Source organism: Marmota monax, unplaced genomic scaffold (assembly GCF_021218885.2).
Source record: "Marmota monax isolate L192 unplaced genomic scaffold, Marmota_monax_Labrador192_F-V1.1 WCK01_AAM20220418_F8-fsc00346, whole genome shotgun sequence".
NCBI classification, from domain to species: domain Eukaryota; kingdom Metazoa; phylum Chordata; class Mammalia; order Rodentia; family Sciuridae; genus Marmota; species Marmota monax.
Window position 1 is genome coordinate 20,671 of NW_026692698.1, and position 25,106 is coordinate 45,776.

Genomic DNA, 25,106 nt, shown 5'->3' on the forward strand with positions numbered 1-25,106 from the left:
ATTTATTTATATGTAGTGCTGAGAATTGAACCCAGTGCCTCACACATGCCAGGCAAGTGCACTACCACTGAGCCATAGCCCCAGACCTTCTGTTACCCCTTTTTAAATAAACCCTGCTTTATATGCTTGCCTCAGCATGCTTCTCTAATGTTCAAAGTTCAATATGTGAGGAAGCAGAACTCCACCTATAACTGGCGGTATCACTAGGGTACCCTTTCCCCCTAAGCCTTTCAAACCTTTACACAGACATAACCTCTTTCTGGAATTTCTGCTTGATGTTGCTGCCCCCAAGTTAAATATCCCTTTTTGGGGGCCCTCCATGGCACCTTTGTAACAGTACTCACCATAATGTACTGTAATTTTTGGTTTGGAGGTCTAGCTCCCCTAGAAGGTGCTCAGAAAACATTTGATGAAGGCTGGTTCAGTGTTAAAGCGCTTGACCGTAAAGGAAAAAAGAAACCATCTGACGATTAAATGATGGAGTAAACGCTGCGTTACTATACAATGCCAGCCTTTAGAAAGAGCATTTGAGCACAGGCAGTCTACCTTCAGGAGCCTAGAGCCTTGAACGCCCCCGCACTACAAGGCCAAGTCCTCTCTGGGATTCCCCCGCCGGCCGCTGGGGGCGCTGTGCGGCCGGCGCCCAGCTCTCCTCCGCCGGAACTCGTCTTGCGGGGGAAGCTGGAGGACGGGGGCGGAGCCCACGAAGTCTACTTCCACCCGCGGAAGAGGGAAGTCTGTGGCGGTGCTGTGGATGCCCTGTTTTCTGCCAGCTGGGAGGGGCCGGGTAGGGGTTCTGCGGGAGCCCTAGGAGGTGCGGAGCTGGGAGGCGGGGTTCGTCCTGCGTGGATAATGCCCTCTGCCCTTCGGCCGCTTTACGGGATCTATCTGTGCCTCTTTTTCCCTTTGCAAGCCTTCCTACCTGGGGAAATCTCTGGCGGAGACAAACCCCTCTGGCAGTCTCTCTTGGGTATCCCTTCAATGCAGGACTTATTGTGTGGGAGGGTGTTTATGTCAGTAGCTTCCTCTGGAGAGGTTTGTTTGGGCAATCTTTGGAACTCCTGGGGGATTCAGTGTTTGGAAGTTTCCTTCTGGGGCCTCTTCGGAGAAAGGGTGTCTGAGCCTAGGTCTTCTGAGTAAGGGCTGTCCTGATTCCCAGAAGCTTTGCATTCAGTTCCAAACTTGGGTTTTTGGTTATTGGGAGGTCTGCCCTGTTTTGAACCTCTCTTTCCTCACCTCACCCAGGGTGCTTCTGTTCCTCTAGGTGGAAGGTTAAGCATGGGGAAGAGCTGCAAGGTGGTCGTGTGTGGTCAGGCATCCGTGGGTAAAACTTCAATCCTAGAACAGCTCCTGTATGGGAACCATGTAGTGGGTGAGTGTTGATGGGGCTTAGGTAATGGTGGAAGATGTTGAAAAATAAGAGGATTTGATTAAAACACGCAAAGGCTAAAAGCTGCTCCAATGGTTTTTGCATTCTGAAGGGTAAAAACTAACATCATAATCCCTAGTTCTACAACATTGAATAAATCTGGAGGGAAGAATCCCAATATCCAAGATAGGAAGGAAAAACTCCTATGTCACACTTTGCTTAGTATGATACACATGTCTGTTCCCCCAAATCATTCCAGTCTTGCCAGACTCTCCTTAGTTCCCACATTACTTTCTCTCCCTGTCTGGTCAGCCTGTCAGAATGTCATCATCACTCACATTTCCCATCTCCCTTCCCATCAGATCTTCTCATTTTATCCCAGGTTCTGAGATGATTGAAACCCAGGAAGATATCTACGTAGGCTCTATTGAGACAGATCGGGGAGTGCGGGAGCAGGTGCGTTTCTACGACACCCGGGGGCTTCGAGATGGCGCTGAGCTGCCCCGGCACTGCTTCTCCTGCACGGATGGCTACGTCCTGGTCTACAGCACAGATAGCCGAGAGTCCTTTCAGCGTGTGGAGCTACTCAAGAAGGAGATTGACAAATCTAAGGATAAGAAGGAGGTGTGTGGCCCAGGCTTCTGTTGGAAACCCCAGTGGTGGGAGAGGATGGGCCCTGGACTGGCTTTAGGAGGCCTGTCGTGGCTCCATTTTTCACTCATTTGCCAAGAGGTAGGTTATGAGCTAGAAAGTCACTGAAGGGTGTTACCTCCAGGGGTATTGTTGAGACAACTTAACCAAAGAAACTTCTGTCTAAGGAATCCCTGACCTAAATCATGAAGCTCCTGCTAATCTTCTTGGTAATTTCATGCTCTTACTTTAATTCTCCAAAACCTTCCTCTAAGCTGCAGGCCTGGGAATGCTTCTTACCAGTTGTTTCTCCAGAAACTGACAGCCCAACAACTGCACCTGATCTAGTGTATACCCACAGGCTTCTGTTCTTTGTCTCTTTCCAGGTCACCATTGTGGTCCTGGGCAACAAGTGTGACCTACAGGAACAGCGGCGTGTAGACCCAGATGTGGCTCAGCATTGGGCCAAGTCAGAGAAGGTGAAGCTGTGGGAGGTATCAGTGGCTGACCGCCGCTCCCTCCTGGAGCCCTTTGTCTACCTGGCCAGCAAAATGACCCAGCCCCAGAGCAAGTCTGCCTTCCCCCTCAGCCGCAAGAACAAGGGCAGTGGCTCCTTGGATGGCTGAAGAGCTACCATTCCTTCTTCATCCTCCCAACCCTGTTCCAGCTTTTGGAACTCTAGAGGATAGGCTAAGCGTAAGGCGTGTATGTAGGCAATCTGTCCTTCCCAGTCAGCAGAGGGAGCACCCCACTAGCCTAGGCATCTGGGCTATCTCAGGCCCATGCCACTTCTCTCTCTGAACTCTTAAGAAATGCAGATAATTTTGACTAGTGCCCTCTTCCCATACTCTGCCTCCTTACCTCCCAACTTACGTCAGATTTATCTCCACTGTTGCCTAGAGTTGTGGGTCAACATCCCTTCTATCTGCCCTGGACAGGAAATAGAGCTATCATACTGAAAGTGCCCAATTTAGGATTTGGGTCCTATTATAGGGTCCCAACTTCCTGAGCTTCCTGCCAGTAACAGACACACACACACACACACTCACTCACTCACTCTCTCTCACTCTTAAGGCACTATCCTGGACTTTGAGAATGGGTATCCAGGTATTGTATGCGTGGCGTACATGTGCTTACTTGTGTTAGCATTAGGAGAAGCTCCATCCCTCACCTAACCTTCTTCCTGGCCTATCCTTGGCTGGAAGAGGCTAGTCACCTAGGAGTATCATTTTCTGTATGAATTCTTTCCCTGCTCCCAATTGTTTCACTTCCTCTTCCTGTTTGGAGAGCAGATGGGCCTCTTTGGTTGAAGTTGAATGGAGAGATGACTGGGCTAAGCAACAAGCTATGACCCAGCAACGTGTTGGTTTTCTCATCTGTAAGTGACAGGAGTTGCTTAGACGATCTACATCCTTTCCAGTTGGATGACTTTCTAAAGCCAGAGGCTTGAGCCACCTGTGACTGGCCCCCTTGCTTCTCCCTCTTCAAGGTGCTATGCCTGCCAGCCCTGGAGGCTGGACACGTCTCTTCCTCCAACCACCAGGGGGCAGGAGTTCACTCTCCACTCTCAGTTGCCAGAGTGGCCAATCAGTGCCCAATCTATCCACCTGCCCTTGAGGGCTGGTCTTCATCCCTTCCTCTGGTTGTTTTCAGCTAGTAGCTGAACTATTTATATCACCTATATTTATATGCTTGCTGCCATGGTGAAAGCCGGACAAGGTGCTTCTCTAGCCCTTCTTACCTCAGATGTCTGAACAGAACCAGGCAAATCACTAGCAGCTTCCTAGGAGCTCCCAGATCTTCCATTGGGGCTCTGAAGGATAGCTACTCACGCAGATGTGCTATCAAGTGAGCTTAAAACCTCCAACCTTCCAATGCCCTCTTCATGCTTCTGGTGTACACACTTAACAGGTGAGACACTAGCCAGGTGACCTCCAGTACATGCCCCTTCTCCCCAGAATGGGAGAGGTAAGCAGGGCAGGTGTCTAGGGTTGGGCAAGGAAAGGGCATCTACAGGCTCAGGCTCAAAGTTCATTTATTGATATGTTGGACACAATAAAACCACAATTGCTATTATCAAAAAGTTTCCTCCCCTCCCCTTTTTTTCTTGTTCTCCCATTGGAAATATCTTTCAAAAAAAGATACAGGTGGACACTGGCAAAGTCCCGTATTGTGGGATGAGGGGACAGTGCTGGGGTCGGGTGGATAGGATTTGACACTGACTGGCAGCACAGAAGTGGGTCTGTGAGAGTATCAGACTACATCCCAGCATTCAGCTTTACAGCAGGAGGGGTGCTTGGGAAGAAGGAAAGCTGAACTTAGTGCTGAGGACCAGTCTGGGGTGGGGAACTATTCATGTCAGAGCCCTGGGGGTGGGGGGGGGCAGATTTGGTGTTAGCTGAATCCATAGTCTAAGGGGGACCCAGTGTCCCCCAGAGCTGGGGTCCAGAAGTCAGAAGGGAAAGCTGTATGTGATGGCTCACTTGAGTCTGGACACACAATACCACCTTGACCTATTCTTATCCTAGCCTCACCTGAAAGCAGGTGGGCCTGTCCTGGCTCTACTCCACCCTAGCACTGCTTGATCCAGAGTATTTGGAGTTCTTTCTCCTCTATGGTTCTCCACCACATCCCAGGGTCACCTTGTCATGAAAGCCTTGAACTCTCCAGCTTGAGACCCCATCCCTATTTCCAGCGATTTCTCCAGAGCATGGGGTAGAGGTCATAGACTTGTCCGCAGGCCAGGTGAGGCTGTTATGGGAGCTCAGATGTCCAGAGCCTGGCCATGTGGGTGTAGGTCTCAGGGAAATGACAGCACCATGAGGCTGGGGTTCTGCATAGATCTTTGGGATTTATCAGGCTGGGAAATGCAGGCGAGCCTAGGACTAGCCTCTGAAGGACCTGAAAAGGAGGGTGAGGGCTGGACGGACAACTGGTGAATCCCAGTCCAGATGAAGCAAAGGTAGCTGCCCTTAACTAGCCCAGTTCTTCCTAGACTGGGCAGGACCCCCCTCCCCCAAGTTGTAAAAGGCAGTCCTGTGGGATGCAGGAAACTGAGGTGTCTTGGGGGAGACAGTAAGTGGCTGTTTGGGAATCAGCCTTGGCCTCTTCAGTAGGGCTAATAGGGGGCAAAGACAATGGGTCCCGTGGCAGGGCGGATGGCTCCTGCTGGAGTGCGAAACAGAGCTGGGCCCAGGATGGGAGCTGGGAAGAGGGTAGCGGCTGCTGTGGGGGCAGGCCGGAGGGCCAGGGGTCCTGGCAGGGTACAGATGGCAGCGGCAGCAGTGGGCAGTGGGCTGGGCAGGAAGCGGGCTGCCAGCGTCTTGGTAAGTTGCTTCTGCAAGGCCAGTTTAGACTACAAAAAACCAAGAGAGGAGTGACAGGCCTCTGACCCCCAAAGAGCTCACCCCCTGTCTGGGCCCCATTTTGCAGGCTTTTTGCCTCATGGAGCGTGCTTTTTAGAGTTCCAAACCTAAATCCTCCTCCCTTCCCACTCCCAAATAGTCATTCCAAAGAGCTTTCTCCACCACCTGTCTTCCTGCCCAGAGGGAGGACAACCCCAGGATGGGAGAAGGGAGGAGGCTGTGGGGGATGGGGTAGAGATGGTCTCTAGGAGATGCACGCCCACCCCTCACTCTTGCCCCAAAGATTACAATCCCAGCCCACCTCCCCGGAAATTCCTGTGGGCAGATCCCTGGGTGGCCAAAGCCCAACCCTAGCTCTCCCCCTGCTCAGACAGCCTCAGAGCGAGGTGGCCTCCTTCCTGCCATACCACCAAGCCCCCCAGCTGGCCCTCCCTTCCACCCACTCTCTCCCTCCTGACCCAGGTCCCAGCTCTGTTGCCTGGAGACAGATACCTTGAGGATACTCACAGCCAGCGCTGCGTGCTTCTGCAGCTTGCTGTGCTGGCTGGAGGGCTTTGGGGGCTTCCCAGCCAAGCGGTCTTTATGCCTCCTGCTGCTCATGTGCTAGTGGACAGATGCAAAGACAGTGAACAAAATAAGGAAGCCCAAGGGCCCCAAAACTACTCCATTACCTTCGACTGCCTGACCTTCCACTACCCGCAACCACACTTTGAATACACAGGTACTGGGAACTCGCCACGGTGGCCCTGGGAGCGAGGCAGGCTTGGCGTCAAGGAGCCCACCCCAGCTCCTTAGCCCTCCCTGCGACTCTGCCCGCTTCTGCGGGTGCCCTCCTGCCTTGCTTGCCCACCCTCTCACCAGCTCCACCCCCAGTCAAGGACTCCTTTCTCCCACCTGCTTGAGCTGGGTCTCTGAATTGACCTGGAGCTGACAGAGAGCACAGTGGAAAGGGGGGCTGGGGCCCTGCCGGCCACCCTGACCCCCTGTCACTCTCTTGGCCTTGTGTCCAGCCCCTCCCCGGGATACTGGGCGGCCCCGGCCCTTTCGGGGAGTCCCTCGTTGACCTTCCACCATCCACCGGTGCTTGGCTCCTGGAGGAAATAAGGAAGAAGACAGTCTGTCAGTACCACAGGGGGTCTCAAGGACCACGGGGACCCCCTCCAAACCAGGTTAGCTGGGCTGTCCCTTGAAGCCTCCAGGCTACTCAGAACACACTTTGCCCTCCAACCTCCTAGACTTCACCTCTTGGTATCTCTAGCTTCGTGCCAGGCACCCCCAAAGAAAGCTTTGTGGGCAACTGGTCAGGTTCCCTTCTGCTCTGATCCCAACCCGTCCTGATCTTTTTTTTTTTTTTTTTTTTAATATTTATTTACTTTTAGTTATAGGTAGACACAATATCTTCATTTCCCTCCTGATCTGTTCTAAGGAGAGATGGAGGAAATGGGAGGAGGTGCCTCCTGTTTTCTGGAGACTGGAGTAACATCAGAGATGTGACCTTCAATTCTTGCTGCCTCAGACTTCTCTTCCCAGTTCTCCCTCCCCAGCGATTAGCAGGAGGACCCAGAAATGCCTGCCCAGTAACAGCTGAGCATAGTACTTTTGTCACCCGGAGCTGGAAGAAAGTGCCCAGGAGCTCAAGCCTGCCCACACCTGGTGAGGCTCAGCCTTCCAGCCTCCCCCAACTCCAGCTCCTTGGGGGCACTGACCTGTGTTGTGAGCTTGAAGCTGGGAGGTCGAGTTCACTGTCACCTTACATGTGGGACAGTAGAGGCGCCCCTTTTCGCTCCTGCCTTCCCCACTCACTCCACTTCCCACAGCTGCCGCCACTGGCTCAGGCCCTGGTGCCTCTCTGCCAGGCTCTGGGGAGCAGGGTGGGCAGGAGGAGGAAGAAGAAGAGGAGGCAGCATCCAAAAGGTCTGAGGGGGCTGGTTCCCTGGATGGGGGGTCCGGGGTCAACGGCTGCTGGAGTGGAGGGCCTGTAGGAACTGCTGGGGAGAAGGGAGGCATGGGTGAGAGTAGAGATCCAAGATGATTCTCCAGCCCACGATTCTTAGCACTAACAATGAAGATGGTAGGGTAACGTGGAAGGGTCCCTGGTGCAGGGATGACCAGCACTGAATTCCAGGCCCCACTCTACCACCAATTCACTAGCCAGACCTGGGCCTCAGTTTCCTCATCTGAAATCAGAAAGTTGAACAGAGTGGTCTTAGGAAGCCGCACAACCCTGATACTCAATATTGATTTGCTAATGTTAAACAGAAGTCACCAGAAAGATGTGCTAGAATGTTCATTGAGCACTATTCATAATAGCATAAAACTGGAAACTATCCAGGTGTCCATCAAACAGAAGGATTGTGATATATTCATGCAGTGGAGTACTATGTAATGAAGAAAAAGAAAATACACCTACATACAACACCTTATAGACATGATGAATGTTGGTGAATGTTCATGAGATGAACAAAAGCAAGTCAGACACAGAAACCTGTGTACTGGTATGATCCACCCAAACCAGGTGAAACTAATTTATGATGAGAAAAGCCAAGATCAGAGTTACTCCAGAGTTGGGGGTGGGGTATAGCTGATTGAACAGTTTCCCAAAAAAATTCATATCTGTATGGTCTTATTTGAAAATAGTCTTTGCAGGGCTGGGGATGTGGCTCAAGCGGTAGCTCGCTCGCCTGGTGTGCGTGCGGCCCAGGTTCGATCCTTAGCACCACATACAAACAAAGATGTTGTGTCGGGGCTGGGGATGTGGCTCAAGCGGTAGCGCGCTGGACTGGCATGCGTGCGGCCCCGGTTCGATCCTCAGCACCACATACAAACAAAGATGTTGTGTCCGCTGAAAACTAGAAAATAAATATTAAAAAAAATTCTGAAAAAAAAAAAAAGATGTTGTGTCTGCCGAAAACTAAAAAATAAATATTAAAAAAAAAAGAAAATAGTCTTTGCAGATATAATTAAGATGAGGTCATGCTGGATTAGGGTGGGATTTATCCAATGACTGGTGACCTTATAAGAAGATCACGTGAGAAGACACAGAGACATGGGAGGCAACGTGATGTAAAGACAGGCAGAGACTGGAGACTGGAGTGATGAGTCTAGGGGCCAAGGACTGCCGGCAACAAACAGAAGAGACAGAGAACAGTTCTCCCTCTGAGCCTGCGTAAAGGAACCAACACCTGAATTTTGGACTTCTGACCTCTAGAGATGTGGGAAAATAAATTGCTACTGTTTTCAGCCACCCAATTTGTAGTCATTTGTTACAGTGGCCCTGGAACTAATACAGAAAGATGGTGACCAGGAGGGGGCCTAAGGCAGGCTCCTGGGGATCTGGTCACATGTTTCCTGAGCTAAGTATGCTCAGATGGGAAGTTCACCAGGCTGCAGCCCATGTGCCTTAGACTCTGTGTACGGAATACTCCAACACAAGAGAGATAATAAGCCGCAGAAATCTCTGAAACTCTGGTCAGAAGCTAGATCTGGAGTTAGGGCAGGAAGAGAAGAGTTCAGGACTGACCTTTGTTCTGTAGATCTCCAGGTGCTCCACTGGCCAGAGTTGGGGTTGGGGACACCACTCCGGCATCCTGTGTCAGGCTTTGTGGCCTCTGCTTGCTCTTAGCAGCTTCAACAGCCTTGAGTTTTCTGGCATGCTTGTGGCCTTTATAATGTGCTTCAGCCTGGTTCTGGAGAGGGGAGGGCCTGGGGTCAAAATTCCTTGCCTGGCCCACATGCCCCACCCATGACTGAAGCTGAGCAGAGGGACACGTTAAAGGGATGCAGGGTTCAGGTCACACGAAGTGCACTCTTGTCATTACATCACAGCACATAGATGACCCTGATGTTTACAGACTGTTTTTCACACAGGAGCTCCAAGGCAAGTGGCCTCTACCTTCAAATTCTGACTCAACCACTTAAGAGCTATTCATCTTTGAGCAAGTCACATCGTCTCTCTGAGCCCGAGTCTCCTCACTCATAAACTTTGTGATGATAAAGCCAACCTCACAGGGCCTAGTACATACAGTTGCTGCTCAGTAAATGTTCATTATCAAGTTTATAGATGACAGCTGGATGTGATGGTACACACCTGTAATCCAAGCCACTTAGGAGACTGAGGTAGGAGGATAGAGAGTTGGAGGTCAGCATGGGCAACTAGTGAGACCCTGTCTCAAATTTTTTTAAAAAGCGGGGAAATGTGCATCATACCGTGCACGAGGCTCTGGGTTTGAACACTAGCACCCCAAAAAAAGTTTCTAGATGCACACATGAAGACAACAGGGTAGTCATCATATGTGGGGGTCATGTGCCCTGAAACATTCACTCCTTTGTTCATGTTTTCACCACATGGTTGCTATTTATCATTTGCTCCTTGTCAGGCACTGTGCCAGGGAGAAGTGTGAGGAAGACACGGTCCCTCCCTCAGAGCAAGTTCTCTGTCCATCTCTTGGAAGGCCTCATATGACCTGATAGACTGGAGGGACCCTCAAATCTGGGCTGTCAGTGTCTTCTCTGCTTCAGCCAGGGATCCCTGCTTATTGCTCCCAGCCCACCTCCCTCAAAGGTGAGAAAGAGGCCTTCTCAGCGCCCCACGGACTCTTGCACGACAGCAGTTCTGACATCCAACCTAAACACCAGCATTGCCTGGACAGGAGGTAATCCTTTCTGAGGAGGCCAAAATGAGGCCCCTGCTCTCCCCAGGGGTAGGCTATAGTAGAAAGTATGCAGCCTTGGGGTTGGCTAGGCCTGGGTTTGCTATTTACCAGCTGTGTGGCCTCAGGCAAGTCACTTAACCTCTCTAGGCTCAGTTTCCTCATCTGAAAAGTGTGGATGATAATAGTGCCTCTATTTCTTTCACAGCTGTATCATTAGAACCCGTCAAGATGATGGGAATGACACATTCTGTAAACTCTGAGGTGCTTTAACACCTCAGCTCCAGACCAGGAGCTTACAGGGGAGCCCCTGGGACCCAGAGTGGGTAAGGGCAGTCTTCTCTCTTGCAGAAGGATCCAGAACATAGGAGAGTGGCAAAGGGGGGGTAGATGGAATCCCAGTCGTCTAGAGGTAGGCAGAAGAGGGTTATGGAAAGAGGCAGGAGAGAGGAGAGGATGGGACAGTTGAAGTATCAGAACTGTCTCTTCTGCAAACAGGGCTCGAAAATAAGGACCACAGCCCCTGAGCTCTGGAAGGACCCTAGAAGGAAACCCAGTCTCCAGCCCCCTCATTGCCCAGCCCCCTCCCAGGAGTTCCCATGAATCCCTCTCACCGCTGAGTTGAACCTCAGGTGACAGATGTTACAGGAAATGAAGAGCTTCTTCTTCAGAGGGGAGGGGACCCCAAATGTGTGGCTGATGACAGCTTTCTGGACTGGGTCCATCTGTGAGGGGGATGGGAGGGCACAGTAACTCTGGGGTTGATTCAGGAAGGACAGTACCAAATGCAGAAAACTAAAGACCACTGAGAAGTCAGCCTCTAGGAAGAACTTTCCTATCCTGTGGATGTTAGACAAGAGATAGCCTCTTCCCTGGCTGACTTACTTGTCAGCCTGGACTTGTTTGGAGGCAGGGGGATGGCCAGGGTAACCCAATGATTTTGAGAAGTAGAACCATGGGCTAGTGAACATCTTGACATCTCTTATTGTCCCTTTGGTCTCTGTTTTGTTGTTTTACAAGAATCACAACTATTGGGACAAATAATTGGGTACAGAAGGAGGCTGATTCATAGTAGGGTAGGGAGGGGGAGCCTGGGAGGAATGGGCGAACTCTAGATAGGGCAGAGGGGTGGGAGGGGAAGGGAGGTGGCATGGGGTTAGAAATGATGGAGGAATGTGATGATCATTATTATCCAAAATACATGTATGAAGACACGAGTTGGTGTGAATATACTTTGTATACAACCAGAGATATGAAAAATTGTACTCTACATGTATAATATGAATTATAATGCATTCTGCTGTCATATATAAATTTTTAAAAAATAATTTTAAAAAAAAAGAAGAATTGGGGGCAGGAAGAGGCAGGGAAGGGACAAAGAATCCTCCTGTTGGGATTTCCCCTCCTCTAACCCAGCCTGTGTGCTCGGACCTGGGAAGAGGAGCCCTACTTTTGTTTTGGCAGTTTGGGAGACTGAACCCAAGGGCACTCTACCACTGAGCTACATTCCTAACCCTTTTTATTTTTTATTTTGAGACAGGATCTTGATAAGTTGCCCAGGCTGGCCATAAACTTGGGCTCCTCCTGCCTCAGCCTCCAGGAGACCCTTGGATTACAGGCATGCACCACCAGGGACTAGTCCTGTCTTATCAGTTCTACCTGCAACTAGGCCTAAGGCTCTGATAGCTTGTCAGGATTCTAAAAACTATGGCCAGAAAGGTGGTGACCAGGGAGAGAAGCAACTGGAGGCCTGAGGGTTCCCAGAGCAGTCTCATTTCCTTGGAATATTAACCTAGGTGTTTTCTTTATTTTGCTTATTTTAAATAATTTTTTTTCCTCTACTAAACCAAGCTTTTATGTTTCTTTTTCTCAGGAGCTTAGTTATTTGACCAAAAGCAGAAGTTCTCTGGTTTTGTCAAGAGGAACTTTCCAAACCTTCCCACAGGAAGAACACAGAGGCTTTGAGAGAGCTGGGTGGGGATGAGACCTCAGAGGAAATGGCCTACAGGGCTCTCAGCAAGGAGGACAACAATGATTGTGGCCACCCTTAAGAGTCAATGAGCAGGTCAGTGAGGTACAGTGAGGAGTCTGGTCCAGAGGCCTGTCTCCAAAAGTCCTTGACTCCTTAGGATCTCTGTACCACCCTGGAGAGCAGGAGGAAGGAGGCTCCTAAGGGTGACTGAGATGGAATTAGAACCGTTCAGATACACAGGCATACACATTAATCACAATTACCCAGGCACAAAGAGTTGCTCACACACACACAGGACACCAACATACACACTCCATCCACATACAACACACAAAGATCTACAAAGACACAAACTACAATAGAAAAGCACACTGACTGCACAGAGACACGTGGCTTATCCACAGGCGCTGCACCAAAAACTCAAGGGAGACCTACCATCTCTGGGCAGTAGTGATGGCAAGATAGGGGAGACACCATCTTGTTCCCTAACCTCTACTGAGCCCAGGGGTCCCTATTCAGGGGGCTCCTAACCACGGCAGGGGATGTTGCAGGAAAATGAGCTCCTGGTTAGACCCAGAGGCTGAGGCTGGCCTCTGAGCCACCCTCCCTGCCCACCTCCCCAGCTGGCCACACTCACCCACCCGCCAACCCAACCCGTACCGTGCTGAAGTTGGGGAAGAGACTGAGCGGGGCGGTGCCATTGAAGTGGAAGGCGAGCAAGTGCTTGAAGTCCAGCGGGGGCTGCAGAGGCCGAGTGGGCAGGGGCAAGGAGGCCAGCAGGGGGCTGGGGGCACTGGAGGCTGGGCCTGCTGCAGGAGGAAGAAGGGCAGGGTCTGAAATGGGGAACCACAGGGCTCTTTCCTACCTCTGTAGCCAGAACAAAAGGCCGATGGTCTTGGGTGTGGAGCCAGGGCAGAAACTCCTGTTTCTTCACAAAGTAGCATCAGCCAAGCAGACAGAAATCATAGGCCCCATTGGTGGGCTCTCACAGGTGGGCAAGCAGAGGCAGGAAGTCCACAGCTGAGGGTTCCCAGCCCAGAAGGATGACCCTCCCACACTCATAGACAGAAGCAGCATAATGGTCCAAATGCACTCCCCAGGGGAGGTCAGTCAAGGCAGGGGACAGAAGAGATAGGGCTGGCCCCTGACATACATACCACCATGAAGACTGCAAAATGTGCTGGGTTTCCACTTTATTGCAAATGAAGCCCAAATTCAGGGGGCTTGGGAAAAGGTCAGCCCCCTTCCCTCTCACTCTCTAGCTGTCCCCTCCCTCTATCCATATCCCACACCATTCACAGGAAGGGCTGACAAAAGGGAATGGAAAATCCATCAGTCTAAGGGTTGTGCTCCTCAGCCCTGGTGAGGTCCCAACAACATTTCCCTGGAGGCAAAAAGTAAAATAAAAACCCTAAGCATCCTGGGTCAGGCCAGAGGCCAGCCCTTAGAGGCAGCAGGTACAGCAGCACCATGGTCTGCAATCTTTGGTCTTAAAGGTCTGAGGCAAGGGCAAAAGAGAGCTAGGAATTTGAACAACCAGATTTTAAGTAAATTAGAAATAAATCCAGTCCAGGGGTGTGGGGCGAGGTATATAAAAGAAAGAAATCCAGTCCATTTGGGACTTTTTTAGACCCTGTCATTGCAAAACCAAAAGAAGTCTTTTTGATTTTTATGTGTTAACACTATGAAAGGATAGATTTATTTCACATCTGTAGATTTGTATGTCTATATACATGGTCATATACAGAAAGGCCCTGAGGCAGCCTACTGGCAGGGAGGGGAGAAAGGACACCACAATCTCCATGATCTATTGTGCCCTTGAACCATGAGCACATGCAGAGTATGCTGTGCTGTGTGTCAAAAAAGAACATGGTCTAATGAGACTGAGGCCAACCTGAAAAACATGGCAAAAACCTCCATCTCAAAAAAAAAAAAAGTTTTTAATTTTTTAAAAAATCTGTAAAAACAAACACGGGGCTTGGGGGGTAGTTCAATAGTAGAGCAACTGCCTAGTGTGCATGAGGACCTGAGTTCCATCCCCAGCACCCCAAAAAGTAAGCACAGTCATCTGCTCTCCTGTCTTACCTAAAAAGAAGAAATACTGTTGAGTGTTGGGCTAGGAAACAAAGACCAATTCTTTCCCTCAATTTCCAAGACCCAGTTTTCCTTCCTCCAACCAAGAACCCCCAACTTTTCTAGGGCCAAATGTGCGTGGGGTCCAGAAAGGGAAAGGGTAAGTTACTTCTCACCAAATTCTGGAAAGGGAGGAGGTGGGAATGGGGGGTTCCGATGCCCTGACCTTACGTAGCTAGCCTCTCTGTCCACTTGCTCAGGCCCCTCTTCCCATGCAGCCCCCAGGGTTAGGAGCTCAGCAGGGGTAGAGGGTTAGCTAGGTAGACCACAGTTAGTAGGTCAGCTTGGTTTCAGCATAGTCAAGTCTGGCTTGGCCCTTGGAGCATCCAGGGCTGCAGGCTGAGGGGGCAATGAGGAAGCCATCCTCAGGTGAGCTGGGATCCCAGGAGCCCCTCCCCCCATCCACTCTAAGAACTCCGCCGCCAGCGCAAAGTCAAACTCATGCAGCGGGGGCCCGTCCACGGCGATCTTCACCACGTGGCCTCCCCGGCCTTCCCCGGTCGCGCTCTGTCCCCACCATCGCAGCTCGCGACTGCGGCCGACCTTGTCCAGGAGGCCGGCGCCCGCGGGCAGAGATAAAGCCAAAGCGGCCAGGGCAGCGAAGTCGGGAAAGAGCTCGTGCAGCTCCGAGTTCTCGCAAGCCAGCTTGGTGCACAGCGCCCGCGGGCTGAGCCGCCCCAGGCTGAACACCACGCGCTTGAAGAGAGCGAAGTCGCCCAGCGCGCGCTGGCGCACCACCGCGGGCGCGAAGCCGCGCAGCAGCACCCGCAGCGCCCCCTCGCCGTGCGCACCCAACTCTTCCGGGGCCTGCGGATAGCGGCGGGGGTCAAAGATCGCCGCAAAGGCAGCCACGGCGTCCAGCGAGGGCCCGGGATAGGAGTCCCGCAGCCCCCTCTGCATGGAGTCCAGAAAGGCTCCCCGCAGCCGCTCCAAGTCCCTGATCGCGGCCTCTGAGTAGCCGACCAGCTCCAGGCTGCGGTAGGCGCAGCGCCCACCGCCCCGGTCGGGGTCTGAGAGTGCCAGTTCTCGCAGGAAGCCCTGGAGGCGGGCTCCCCCTGAGCAGCGCTGGGCTTGGAGGGAAGCTGCTGCCGCCATCACCATGGGCTGCAACAAGGCCAGGTCGGGCTCTTCCGGCTGCAGGATGAGGGTAAGCTTCTGCACCGAGGGCAGAGCGTCCAGCAGCAGGTGGGTGAAGGCTACGAAGGTGAACTGGCGCAGGGCCAGAGCCAGGGCTGCAGCTGTCGGTGAGGCTGGGGCTGCGGCTTCCAGGGTGGACACCAGGCAAGGCCAGGCCTCTGCCACTGCTTCCACAACAGGCAAAAGGGAGGCCCAGGGCACTGGCCTTGGTCCTGCCAAGTCAATTGCTGCAAGGTCCAGGGCTGCCCGGAGCTCAGGGACCATGTGAGAACTGGGGCCACCGTGCAGGCGGAATAGGGCATCCAGTATGCTCTCATATTCACTCAGGTAGGCAGGGGGTTCAGGATCTGTCCTGCCAGGGAGGCAGTGCAGTTCGGTGAGCAGTGGGCAGGTAGCCTGGAGCTGCAGGCTGACACTCCCTAGGCGGTCACTGGGGATGGTTGAGCTGAGCCAGGCTAGCTTGGGTGCAGATACTCCGAAGGCCTGCAGGATGTCCAAGAGCTGACTAGCAGTGGCCCTGCCCTCCTGTAGTTCCACACTACCCAGGAAGGTGGTAGAAGGCTGGCCATCACATGGGGATACCGAAGTGGCAAACAGGGCTAGACTGTGGGATTCAGGCCAGTCCCTGGTCTCGTCTAACACCAGCCCCACAAATGGGGATGCCTTCAGGCGCTGGCAGGCCTCTGTGTGCAAGACACTGGCAATGGCCACCTGGGACAGCCAGGGAGAGAAAGGGAGGGAGGACAGTTAGGTTTGTCCTGAGGACAATTAGGCGTGTCCCAAAAGGGAGGTAGGCAGTGCAGGGTGGTGGAAAGAGCACAGTTCTTGGAGTCAGACAGACTTAGGGACTAATCTTGGCCTTGCCACTCACTCATTGTGTGCTACCTTGGGAAAGTCCCTTCACCACTCTGAAATTCAGTCTTCTCAGCTGTAATACTTGGTCTCAGCTAATATCTGCCCCCAGTCTTTATAAAGGGTTTTCATGACTTAAAAATGTAAATTTTCATTATTGGTCTCATAAATTTAAAAGTTCTTTATGATCTATAAAGCACTCTAAGAAGGCTAGTTTTTTTCCTTTTGTTTTTCTGCACATGGTCCCAGTCTACCTTATTCCTGGGAGTCTCCTTCCACTGTTCAGCTCAGAGATTAGCAACAGACACGTTCACTAACAACTCCTGACTTTACATAGAGTGCCAGCTGGGTGCTGTTTGCCATCTTTCTATAAGATGATATGCAACTCACCTACTCCCAAGCCAGCCCCCCAGGATTCACACAGCTGAACCTAAGACACAGCTGCAACTTGTAAGCCTCCAGGGGCCATGTGAGTGAGTTTGAGCTTGAAGTGGGCCAGGGGCAAGCCAAAGGGTAAGGGGAAATGATGGCAAGCCCATACCTTGCCCTGAGAGCATGGGGACTTCACTTTTTAGTAGAAGCCACAGATTAGATCTTTACATTCATCTCCTGGATGTTTTAAGTTAAAAACTAACACTTTTTTTTTTTTTAAACAGGGTGAGCTGGATATAGTGACCCACTCTTGTAATCCTAGTGATTTGGGAGGCAAAGGCAGGAGGATATCAAGTTCAAAGCCAGCCTCAGGAGCTTAGCAAGGCCCTAAGCAATTTAGGGAGACCCTGTCTCAAAAGTAAATAAGTAAATAAATAAATAAAAAGGGTTAGAGATGTGGCTCAGTGGTCAAGTGCCCCTGGGTTCAATCACCAGTACCCCCACCCCCAAAAGTTGAAAACCAATAAAACCCATCTATGGGCCAATCAAGCCCCCATGCTGCCAGGTTGCCTCCTCTGGCTAGCTAGTGAGAGGAGTGCCCCGTGTGCAAGGCCAGCCTGGCCTCTCACTCTTGTACCCACTGCTGGCCCAGTGCCAGCCTGTGATAGGCCCCAGTGAAGCTTCTGAAGGGTGGAGACAGGAGTGAAGTGCCTGGCTGTTCCACAAGGGCCTAGCATGCTGGGGCTGCTCCCAAATGGCTCAGTGTCCTCCCTCCCACTCCCAGACCCTCTGACTGCCACCCACCTGCATGTCCCTCACTCTCCTGGGGCTGTAGTAATTGCCATGCTCTGTGCCTAGCAGCGCTTGGCACAGGTTGAATCTCTGCAGCTCCAGCAGGGCAGAGCAGCGGTCGTCGGGCACATCCTCCTTGGCCATGCAGTACACAGTGGTCAGCACCGCCACTTTGGCAGAGTCCACCTCTACTTTGACATCCCTGGAGGTGGGGGTGGCAGCCAGGCTGCTGTAGGCCCCACCTCCCTCAGCAGGGCCCTCGAAAGTGGGCTGGCCCTGGTTGACTGTCAGAGCCTGGCGGTGGGCCCCCGAGGTGACATGGCGCAGCAGGGCGTGACGCTGGAAGTTGTCAGTGCCCACGGTGAAGGCGTTCTCCGCTTTGCCGTGCTTGTTTCGTACCAGGGCCTGGCGACACTCGAGGCAAAACATCAGCTTCCGCTCATAGTCAAAGTCCAGCCAGGGAAACTCCTCCTTCCAGTGCTCATTGAAGTAACGCTTGCACTTCTTGTTGGAGTTGGAGGCCTCTCCTGCTGGCTTCTTCCCGGGGGGCACCATTCCTACTCTAGGGGCACACCTAGGGTGTGGCTACTCTATGAGCCACACCCCCAACCCCCACCCAAATGCTTGTGCCTCCTCCCTCCCCAACCACACAGACACCTCCCTTGACAGGGGAGCTGGTGTGGAGATGAGGGGGGCAGCCCACCAGGCTAAGGGGCACCATCCATCTAACTTAGCCTGGAAAGTTTATTCCTGCTCTGCCGGTGGGAGACTGGAGATGAAAAAGACAAGGGAGAGGTGTTAGGGGGACCGTCATGGTGGGGGCAGATTCTGGTGGGGTGGTGGGGTTCATCCTGCCCAGAGTCCTCCCAGGCTGAGGAGTGAACTGGACTCAATGGGGCAGGGGCTTTGGGGAGTGTGCACTCATACCAAGGGCCAACATCAGGGAGGTACAGGCTCCCAACCCCCTCCAAGGCCTCCTTCCATCCAGGACACGCTATAGCTTGGCTTTGACAGCTGCAGCATCTCAGAACTCAGAGCCTGGAAGACTGCCACCATCTATGCAATCACATGTTATAGGACATTTTTAGGGGAAATTGAGTCCCAGAGACAGAGTGATTCTTAGGGCTCATGAGTAGTTCACGGCTGAACAAGGATTACAATGCAGACCTCGTGAATCCTAGCCCAAAGGATGACCAGTCCCCTGCAGCCCACAGCTACCTAGCTCATCAGAAGAAGGTCAGAACAGGATTTTCTCTGGCACTCCCATTCCTGCACACATGCAAGTGTATACACACACACACACACCCAGCAGTGATTCTAGAACAGTAGCCTAGACCTGTGGCTGCTTGGGAGGCTGAGCCCCAGAGTGAAGGTAGCTAGCTTGTGCCCCGCCCCCAGCCCCCCAAGCATGAAGCCAGGATAAGCCATTTGGGATCAGAAGGTCATGTCTAGCCACCAACCAAACCTGCCAACTCCAACTCCTAATGATCTCATATCTAATGATCTCCATGGCTGAAAGAGGGAGGTAGGCAGTGCAGGATGGTTAGACTCAGGGACTAATCCCAGCCTCGCCACTTACAGTGTGACTGTAAGCAGTAACTATCACTCACAGTGTGAATTGAGCCAGGCCCTGTGCAGAGTACTTTACAGTGATTCCTGAAGAGGATCAAGGTTACTCTCTGTGGGTAAAGAAATTGAGGCTCCATGACTAAGTGATCTATCCCAGGTTTTGCAAACACTAAGTACCTGAGGCAGAATTGGAACTCAAGTCCTCCTGAACCCAAAGGCCATTCTGAGCTCCTGGGCTGCACCACCTTCTGCCTCCCATCTTTCCAGCCTCAGCCCAGTTCAGGCCCCACTAGCTCACATGGTTTACAGCTGCAGCCTCCATCTCTCTGCTGTCATTCCCCCCACACTTGTCCCTCACCCCACAGCCTGAGAAAGCAAGCTCAGGCACAGATCTACCTGTCACTCCCTTGCTTCTACTTCTTCGGTGGTACCCCATTGCCTAAGTCTGTGCACCTCACCAGGAGCCAACAAGACCCTCCACAGCCTCTGGATACCTCTAGAGCCACCTAGAAGTTCCCATTTGCAAAGCCAATTCCAAAAAAGCCATTCTCCACATATGCAGAGCTGGTACTTTTGTCCCTGTCTATCCTTGAGCCTCCTTTTCCTGGCCAGTTGCCACTCATGCTTTGAAAGCAGCCCAGGCATCCCCCTGTCTTCCTGATGCCCCCAGCTGGGCTGGCACCTGTCTTCTAGTCTCCTGAAGTTCCCTATGGTAAATGCAGGGATTCTCCACGCATGTCTGCACTTGGGTTCCTAGAAAGTCAAGACCAAGTTTGTTCATTTTTGAATCTCTAAGTACTTAGATGCAGATGCCTCACAGTAAAAGCTGATGGCTTAAAACAACTACAGAGTTGGGTGTAGCGGCGCAAGACTGTGATCCCAGGTACTCAGGAGGCAGAGGCAGAAGGACCTTGAGTTGGAGGCCAGCGTAGGCAACCTAGCAAGACCCCTGACTCAAAAACAAAAAAACACATAAAAGAACAAAAGGATTTGTTATGGTTTCGTGGAAGAGCTACCTGTGTCTGAAACTGCTGATTAGAAGAACCTAAGCTCTGAGACATCACTAAATGACCATCTTGTCCATTTGCTGTGTGCCCAGTCCTGCACGCCAACTGGCACATGGGGAATACATGTGGTGAGTAGGTCAAACAAGAGCAGAGGAGCAGAATTCCAGGGGCAGCCCACTCTGTGTCACCAGGTGCAGGAGAACTCCCTGGTCTTCTTCCCCTGTACTCTGAGTGGCATTTGGTGCTTCTCACTATGCCCTCCTTGAAACATTCTAATATTCTTCTTTTGTACTGGGATTGAAATCAGGGGAACTGTACCACTGAGCTACATCTCCAGCCCTTTTTTGAGACAGGGTCTCACAAGTTGCTGAGGCTGGCCTCAAACCTGTGATCTTTCGGCCTCAGCCTCCTGACTCATTGGGATTACAGCTCTGTGCCACCACTTGCCTTCCAAGACCCCACATCCCCTGGTTTCCCTTCCCACTATGAGCCACTCCTTGGCCTCTGGAGTTCATTTCTTCATCCTCTTCCCAAGCTCAAACTATCTAAAGGTTTTAGAACCACCTCTGTGGACCACTCTGAAATATACAGCCCCAGCCTGGTCCCCAATCCCCTCCCTCTAGCTGCCTTCTTGGCTTATCTACATAGAACTCTTGATTGATCTTCACAAATATGCCCCTGTCTCAGTCATTTTCATCTCAGAAAATAGCCCCTTTTCCTTTCCAGGTGCTCTGGCCAGAAACCTGCAGTTCTGACCCTACCTCTCTCCCAGTCCAGGGCCTGGTCCACCAACAGGATCTGTAGATCCCACCTCCAAAATCTACCTCAATTGCATGCCTTCTCTCCATGCTATTGCCTGTTGGTCTTGTTCAGCCCACCTTCATCTCCTGCCTGGACTAATATAGTCACTGTCTGAGAGCATTCTGGGTTTCCATCCTTATTCTTCTCTGACCAAGGGGACTTTTTTCCCCCCTTTGGTACCAGGGATCAAACTCAGGGTCACTTAACCACTGAGACACATCCTCAACCCTTTTTATTTTGAGACAGGGTCTTGCTAAGTTGCTTAAGGCCTTGCTGACTTGCTGAGGCAGGCCTTGAACTTGCTCCTCCGTCAGCCTCCAGAGTCTCTGGGATGACAGGCGAGCACCACCCATGCCCAGCCCAGGGGGACTTTTAAAAACTTACTGCTTAGGCCAAATGTGGTGGTGCACACCTGTAATTCTAGCAACTAGGGAGGATGAGGCAGGAGTACTGCAACTTCAAAGCCAGCTGTAGCTGTAGCAACTTGGTGAGACCCTGTCTCAAAAAATGAAAAGGGCTGGGGATAGAGCTCAGCCATAGAGTCCCCCTGGGTTCAGTCCCTAGTACCACCACCAAACAAACAAACATACACCTTAAATCTCTCCAAGGCTGCCTGCTGCTCTGAGGTCAAGTGCCCAAATTTCTTTGCAGTCTGTTAATGCCCAGCATTGCTGACCCCACTGGTGGCCACTCATCCCCAGGGCCTTTGCACACATGCCCAAATGTTCCTACCCTTCCTATGACATTTTACGTGGCTTCCTGTAGTTTACAAAGCTCTGCTTACTTTTGCATAGTTCTGTGGCTTCACATCCCTTCCTTTCCTCCTCGGCCCCCTCCCTTCTCTCACAGACACTCCTCGTGGGCTGGAAAGGTAGCTAACTACTTCTTGTGAACAGTGCCATGCCCAGCAGGCATGCCACAAAATTTGAGGGGTGAAAGAATAAGGAAGAGCAAGCTTCAGACAGAGCAGTGCAGTGGGACCTTGGACCCCTGCTGTGTGGTTAAAATAGCTGCTTTTGATATGCTTTCCTCCTAAGAGGCAGTGATTCTATGACCTTGCCCAGCCCAATGCCCAAAGGATCTTAGAATGGGGGAGGGGTGCAGGACCACTATGACCTTCTGGAAGTTTCTCAGATCCTTTCTATGTACTTGGAAGCCAGCTATCCCATCCTGTTCTGCAGAGGGATAAATGATATGATCTAGGATGTTTTGATGAAAGAACCAAAGAGCAGGCAGCTGGAAGCCTGGAACGTGGAGATTCTAAAACTGCACTTCCCAATACAGTGGCCACTTAGTCACATGTGGCTGTTTAATTGGAATTAAATAAAAAAATTTAAATTCAGTTGACACTAGCCATATTTCAGGCACTTAGTAGCCACATGTGGCTAGTGACTATTGGACTAAACGGCACAGGTAGAGGGAACATTTACATCATGCCAGAAAGTTCTATAGGGCCCAGCTGCTCTAAAAACATATTAAAAAAAAAAAATCCATTGACATTACCCCCCACCTCAGGTCTGAGGGAACCAAGCTACCAGGGGTAGAGTGTAAATAAAACATTACTGTGTGCGTCCAGTTGTGAGTAAGGCTGACCAGGTGGGAGTCCTTGTGTGGTCCCAGATCCTGCATCTCCACACTGGGCAGGGTAGATGGGAACCAGCCCGAGCTTCCCTTAGGGCAGTTGTGTTGGTCTGCTCCCCCAGACACAGTAAGCCTCAAACCCCAAACTGATGTGCCCCCAGGATGGAGGTCCCTGGCCTCCTCCTCGGGCTCCTGTGGACCCTTTCATGGGACCCCACCAAGTGAAGTCCACACTTTGAGCAGAGTAGGGACCAGATGAGATGAGGCTCCCTTGCACGCCTCACCCATCCTATGGGATGCAAAGCGCTGGGGGACTTCCTCTGGGGAATGTCTCGGTTAGGTCCCCAGAGACCCTGCTTCCACCTGCCCGCCCCCCAGCCCGCCACAAGGCCCCCAGTCCCGGCTGGTCCGCCCCCTGCCTGGAAGCTCCGGGAGGGGGCGCCGGCCCAGCACCCCTGCGCCGACCGCACACACTCACAGAGACACGGGAGCCACCATCTTGGGCGGTGGACGCTCTGGCCGTGGTCTCCTTGGGCTCCACTGAGCGACAGCAGCCACTAGCGGTAATCGGGGCGAAGAGGCGCCAGCAGCCGGCGCGGCCTGGAATGCGAGCAGGGAGGCGGCTCCTCCCGGGCTCACCTGGCTGCGCCCACCTGCCGCAGCTCTCAGCCAGCGCGCTCAGCTTCGCCTCAGCCTCCTCCCACTACGCGCGCTGCAACCGGAGCTACTGAGGTCAGACCGCAAGAAGACGGAGGGACAGGAGTCCGTTCAGTCATCGCGTCCACCCGTCGGTTTCTAGAGGAGCTCACGGGCAAGACACGGGAAAAGCTGTGCCGGCTGCAGCCAGCCCCGTGCTCAAAATTTGGGACCAAGAGCTCTGGGATCCACCGGCCGTGGTGTAATCCCACCTGTAATCCCAGCAACTAGGGAAGCTGAGACAGAAGGATCGCAAATTTGAGGCGATCGAACCTCAGCAACGTAGTGATACCCTGTCTCAAAATAAAAAAGGCTGGGGATATAGCTCAGTGGTAGTGCGCCCTGGGTTCAATTCCCAGTACCGGGGAGCGGGGAGGGTTCTAGGATCAGAGAAGCAGGCGATAAAACTGAAGGTCTGCAAGGAGAGTCCATTAGGTTTCAGAGCAGAAAAGTCAAGTTTTACAAGAAGAAGCGAAATTTACATGGGGAAGGGCGTTCTAGGAAGGGAGATGACAAAGCAAGGTTCCATCAATGGATCAGTAACTTGAAAGGTCACCGCAGTTCCAAAAGCTCCAGACAAAACAGGCATGGCAGGGAGAAGGGGGAGAATGCCTAATGTTGGAAGGCGTTGCTCACAGGGAAACCTGGGGATTTGGGATTTTATCTCCCCAGGGATCCTGCAGGAGGTGTCTGGGCTCAATGGGAAGCTGTTTCTAATGAGATCCATGTAAGGGGAAGACATTAGTGGGGAAAAGAGGGAGGTCAGGAGGTCGGAGTGACCTCTTCCTAGAGTTCTCAGGTGCACAGGGTGCCCTCTTCTGTATGGGGTCCTCCAGATGTGAAAGGGGTAGAGGGGTGGGTTCCCTGCAGGAAGAATAAGGGGTTGTGGTACCCCAACCCTCCCAGAAGTCTGGGGCAGAGCTCCAATTATATTGAGCTGTGCAGTGGATGCTTAGCTAGGAGCTGCCCATCTGTGATGAGGGAAGGAGGAAGGGCAGAACAGGAATAGGTCTGGGGACCACAGGAGGGGCTGGGTGTGGAGGCAACTGAGGAGGGGTGTTGATCAAGGAGGTGCCAATGAACTTGGCAACTCAATCTCTTCTTCCAGTCAGCAGAGTCCCCCAGAAGTGCCTTCCAGCCCACCCCCCATAATTGCTCTCCTGCACAAGGGCTAGGGTACAAGTTGCATCAAGGCCTGGGCCCCTCCAGTAGCTACCGGGCACTGTTCCCCAGTACCCTTCATACAGCGCTGCTCCACCACCCACTGTCTGCCTCTGACAGTCACCATTATTATCCCTGTCCTCCAGGGCCTCTGGGATAGAGCATGAGCCATGGCACATGGACACACACGTGTGGCTGCCTGGCTCCTGGCTACACTCAAATGAAGGGAGCTGCCACTGTCGCCACACCTGCCCCAGGATGGCACACTACATGGCTGACAGGTCTAGACTCTGCACCCCAAAAAACATTGGAATGGAGGCTCTTCTCTGATAGCATTTTGCAGCAGAACATATACCCTGGCTAAGTGTTTCAGAGCAGTCCCTCCCCAACCCTGGCCAGGGGTCCACAGCCAGGAGCTACAGATCACTGGACAGCTGCCTTAGGAGGGTGGATTGCTGGCTCTGGTCACAGATGGAACAAACCAGGCTGACATGGAGGAATGGAGGCTGCCCCAGGGCTCCACCAAAGGCTGGGGTAGGGGCACAGAGCAGGTGTCTTATGAAATAACATCAGCCTGGCTGCCACCCAACAGAGAGGATCTAGGGAAACCACATCCTGCTGTTGTGCCATAACTAGAAAAGACACACACACACACACACACAGGGACACACTCCCTGAGGACCACAGGCACCCACACAGAGCAGTAGGCATAGACAGCAAGGCACAAATATACATCTCCCCACAGCGAGACCAAGTCTTCCATCGGCACACCCTATACCCTGGAGTGTGCGGGCATGGAGGTGGTGCCCATGCAGAGAAACTTACCCACGGAGGCCACAAGGGAGCATGCACGTAGACACAGACACAGTCAACAAAGACATACTTGTACATAAGCACACCCAGAGGGGCAGATACACAGACCCCTACAGATGCATCTGTATATCTGTGTACAAAGCACACAAACATGCATACACATGGGTTCCTAGACAGATACATTTGCCCAGAGACAGGTGGGTGCAA

The 25,106-nt window shown here is 52.3% G+C and overlaps 3 protein-coding genes across 6 annotated transcripts in view; 1 reads left to right on the plus strand and 2 right to left on the minus strand.

The window, feature by feature from the left end:
- Positions 1-696: 696 nt before the first annotated feature.
- Nkiras2 (NFKB inhibitor interacting Ras like 2) lies at positions 697-4,082 on the plus strand. 2 transcript variants are annotated; one of them, XM_046446531.2, is made up of 4 exons: positions 697-787; positions 1,265-1,372; positions 1,752-1,993; positions 2,386-4,082. In XM_046446531.2, the coding sequence occupies exons 2-4, from the start codon at positions 1,279-1,281 to the stop codon at positions 2,623-2,625; spliced, it is 576 nt and encodes a 191-aa protein (XP_046302487.1). In that variant the 5' UTR covers positions 697-787; positions 1,265-1,278; the 3' UTR covers positions 2,626-4,082. The 2 variants fall into 2 exon arrangements, with proteins under 2 accessions (XP_046302487.1, XP_046302488.1); XM_046446532.2 differs by having other exon boundaries at positions 715-814.
- Positions 4,018-25,106, minus strand: part of Znf385c (zinc finger protein 385C) — a 52,533-nt gene continuing 31,444 nt past the window's right edge. Inside the window, exons 3-9 of one of the 3 annotated variants that reach the window (XM_046446529.1) lie at positions 12,646-12,794; positions 10,628-10,738; positions 8,885-9,050; positions 7,071-7,349; positions 6,259-6,455; positions 5,857-5,967; positions 4,018-5,354 (exon numbers count right to left, since the gene is read on the minus strand). In XM_046446529.1, coding sequence (XP_046302485.1) covers positions 5,118-5,354; positions 5,857-5,967; positions 6,259-6,455; positions 7,071-7,349; positions 8,885-9,050; positions 10,628-10,738; positions 12,646-12,794 — 1,250 coding nt within the window. In that variant the 3' untranslated portion in view covers positions 4,018-5,117. Of the gene's footprint in view, positions 5,355-5,856; positions 5,968-6,258; positions 6,456-7,070; positions 7,353-8,884; positions 9,051-10,627; positions 10,739-12,645; positions 12,795-25,106 lie in introns of all 3 variants that reach the window. The other 2 variants (XM_046446530.1, XM_046446528.1) reach the window with 2 other exon arrangements.
- CUNH17orf113 (chromosome unknown C17orf113 homolog) lies at positions 13,162-22,687 on the minus strand. Its single transcript, XM_046446527.2, is given in 3 exon segments — positions 13,162-14,523; positions 14,525-15,966; positions 17,284-22,687. Coding segments are annotated over 3 exon segments (2,025 nt in total). The 5' UTR covers positions 17,827-22,687; the 3' UTR covers positions 13,162-14,483.

What these genes read in the sequence shown, in the direction of transcription:
- Nkiras2 (XM_046446531.2), top strand. Translation starts at nt 1,279, where the DNA reads ATGGGGAAGAGCTGCAAGGTGGTCGTGTGTGGTCAGGCATCCGTGGGT. An exon ending in GTATGGGAACCATGTAGTGG is followed by an intron (nt 1,373 to 1,751) that starts GTGAGTGTTGAT and finishes ATTTTATCCCAG; the next exon opens with GTTCTGAGATGATTGAAACC. An exon ending in AATCTAAGGATAAGAAGGAG is followed by an intron (nt 1,994 to 2,385) that starts GTGTGTGGCCCA and finishes GTCTCTTTCCAG; the next exon opens with GTCACCATTGTGGTCCTGGG.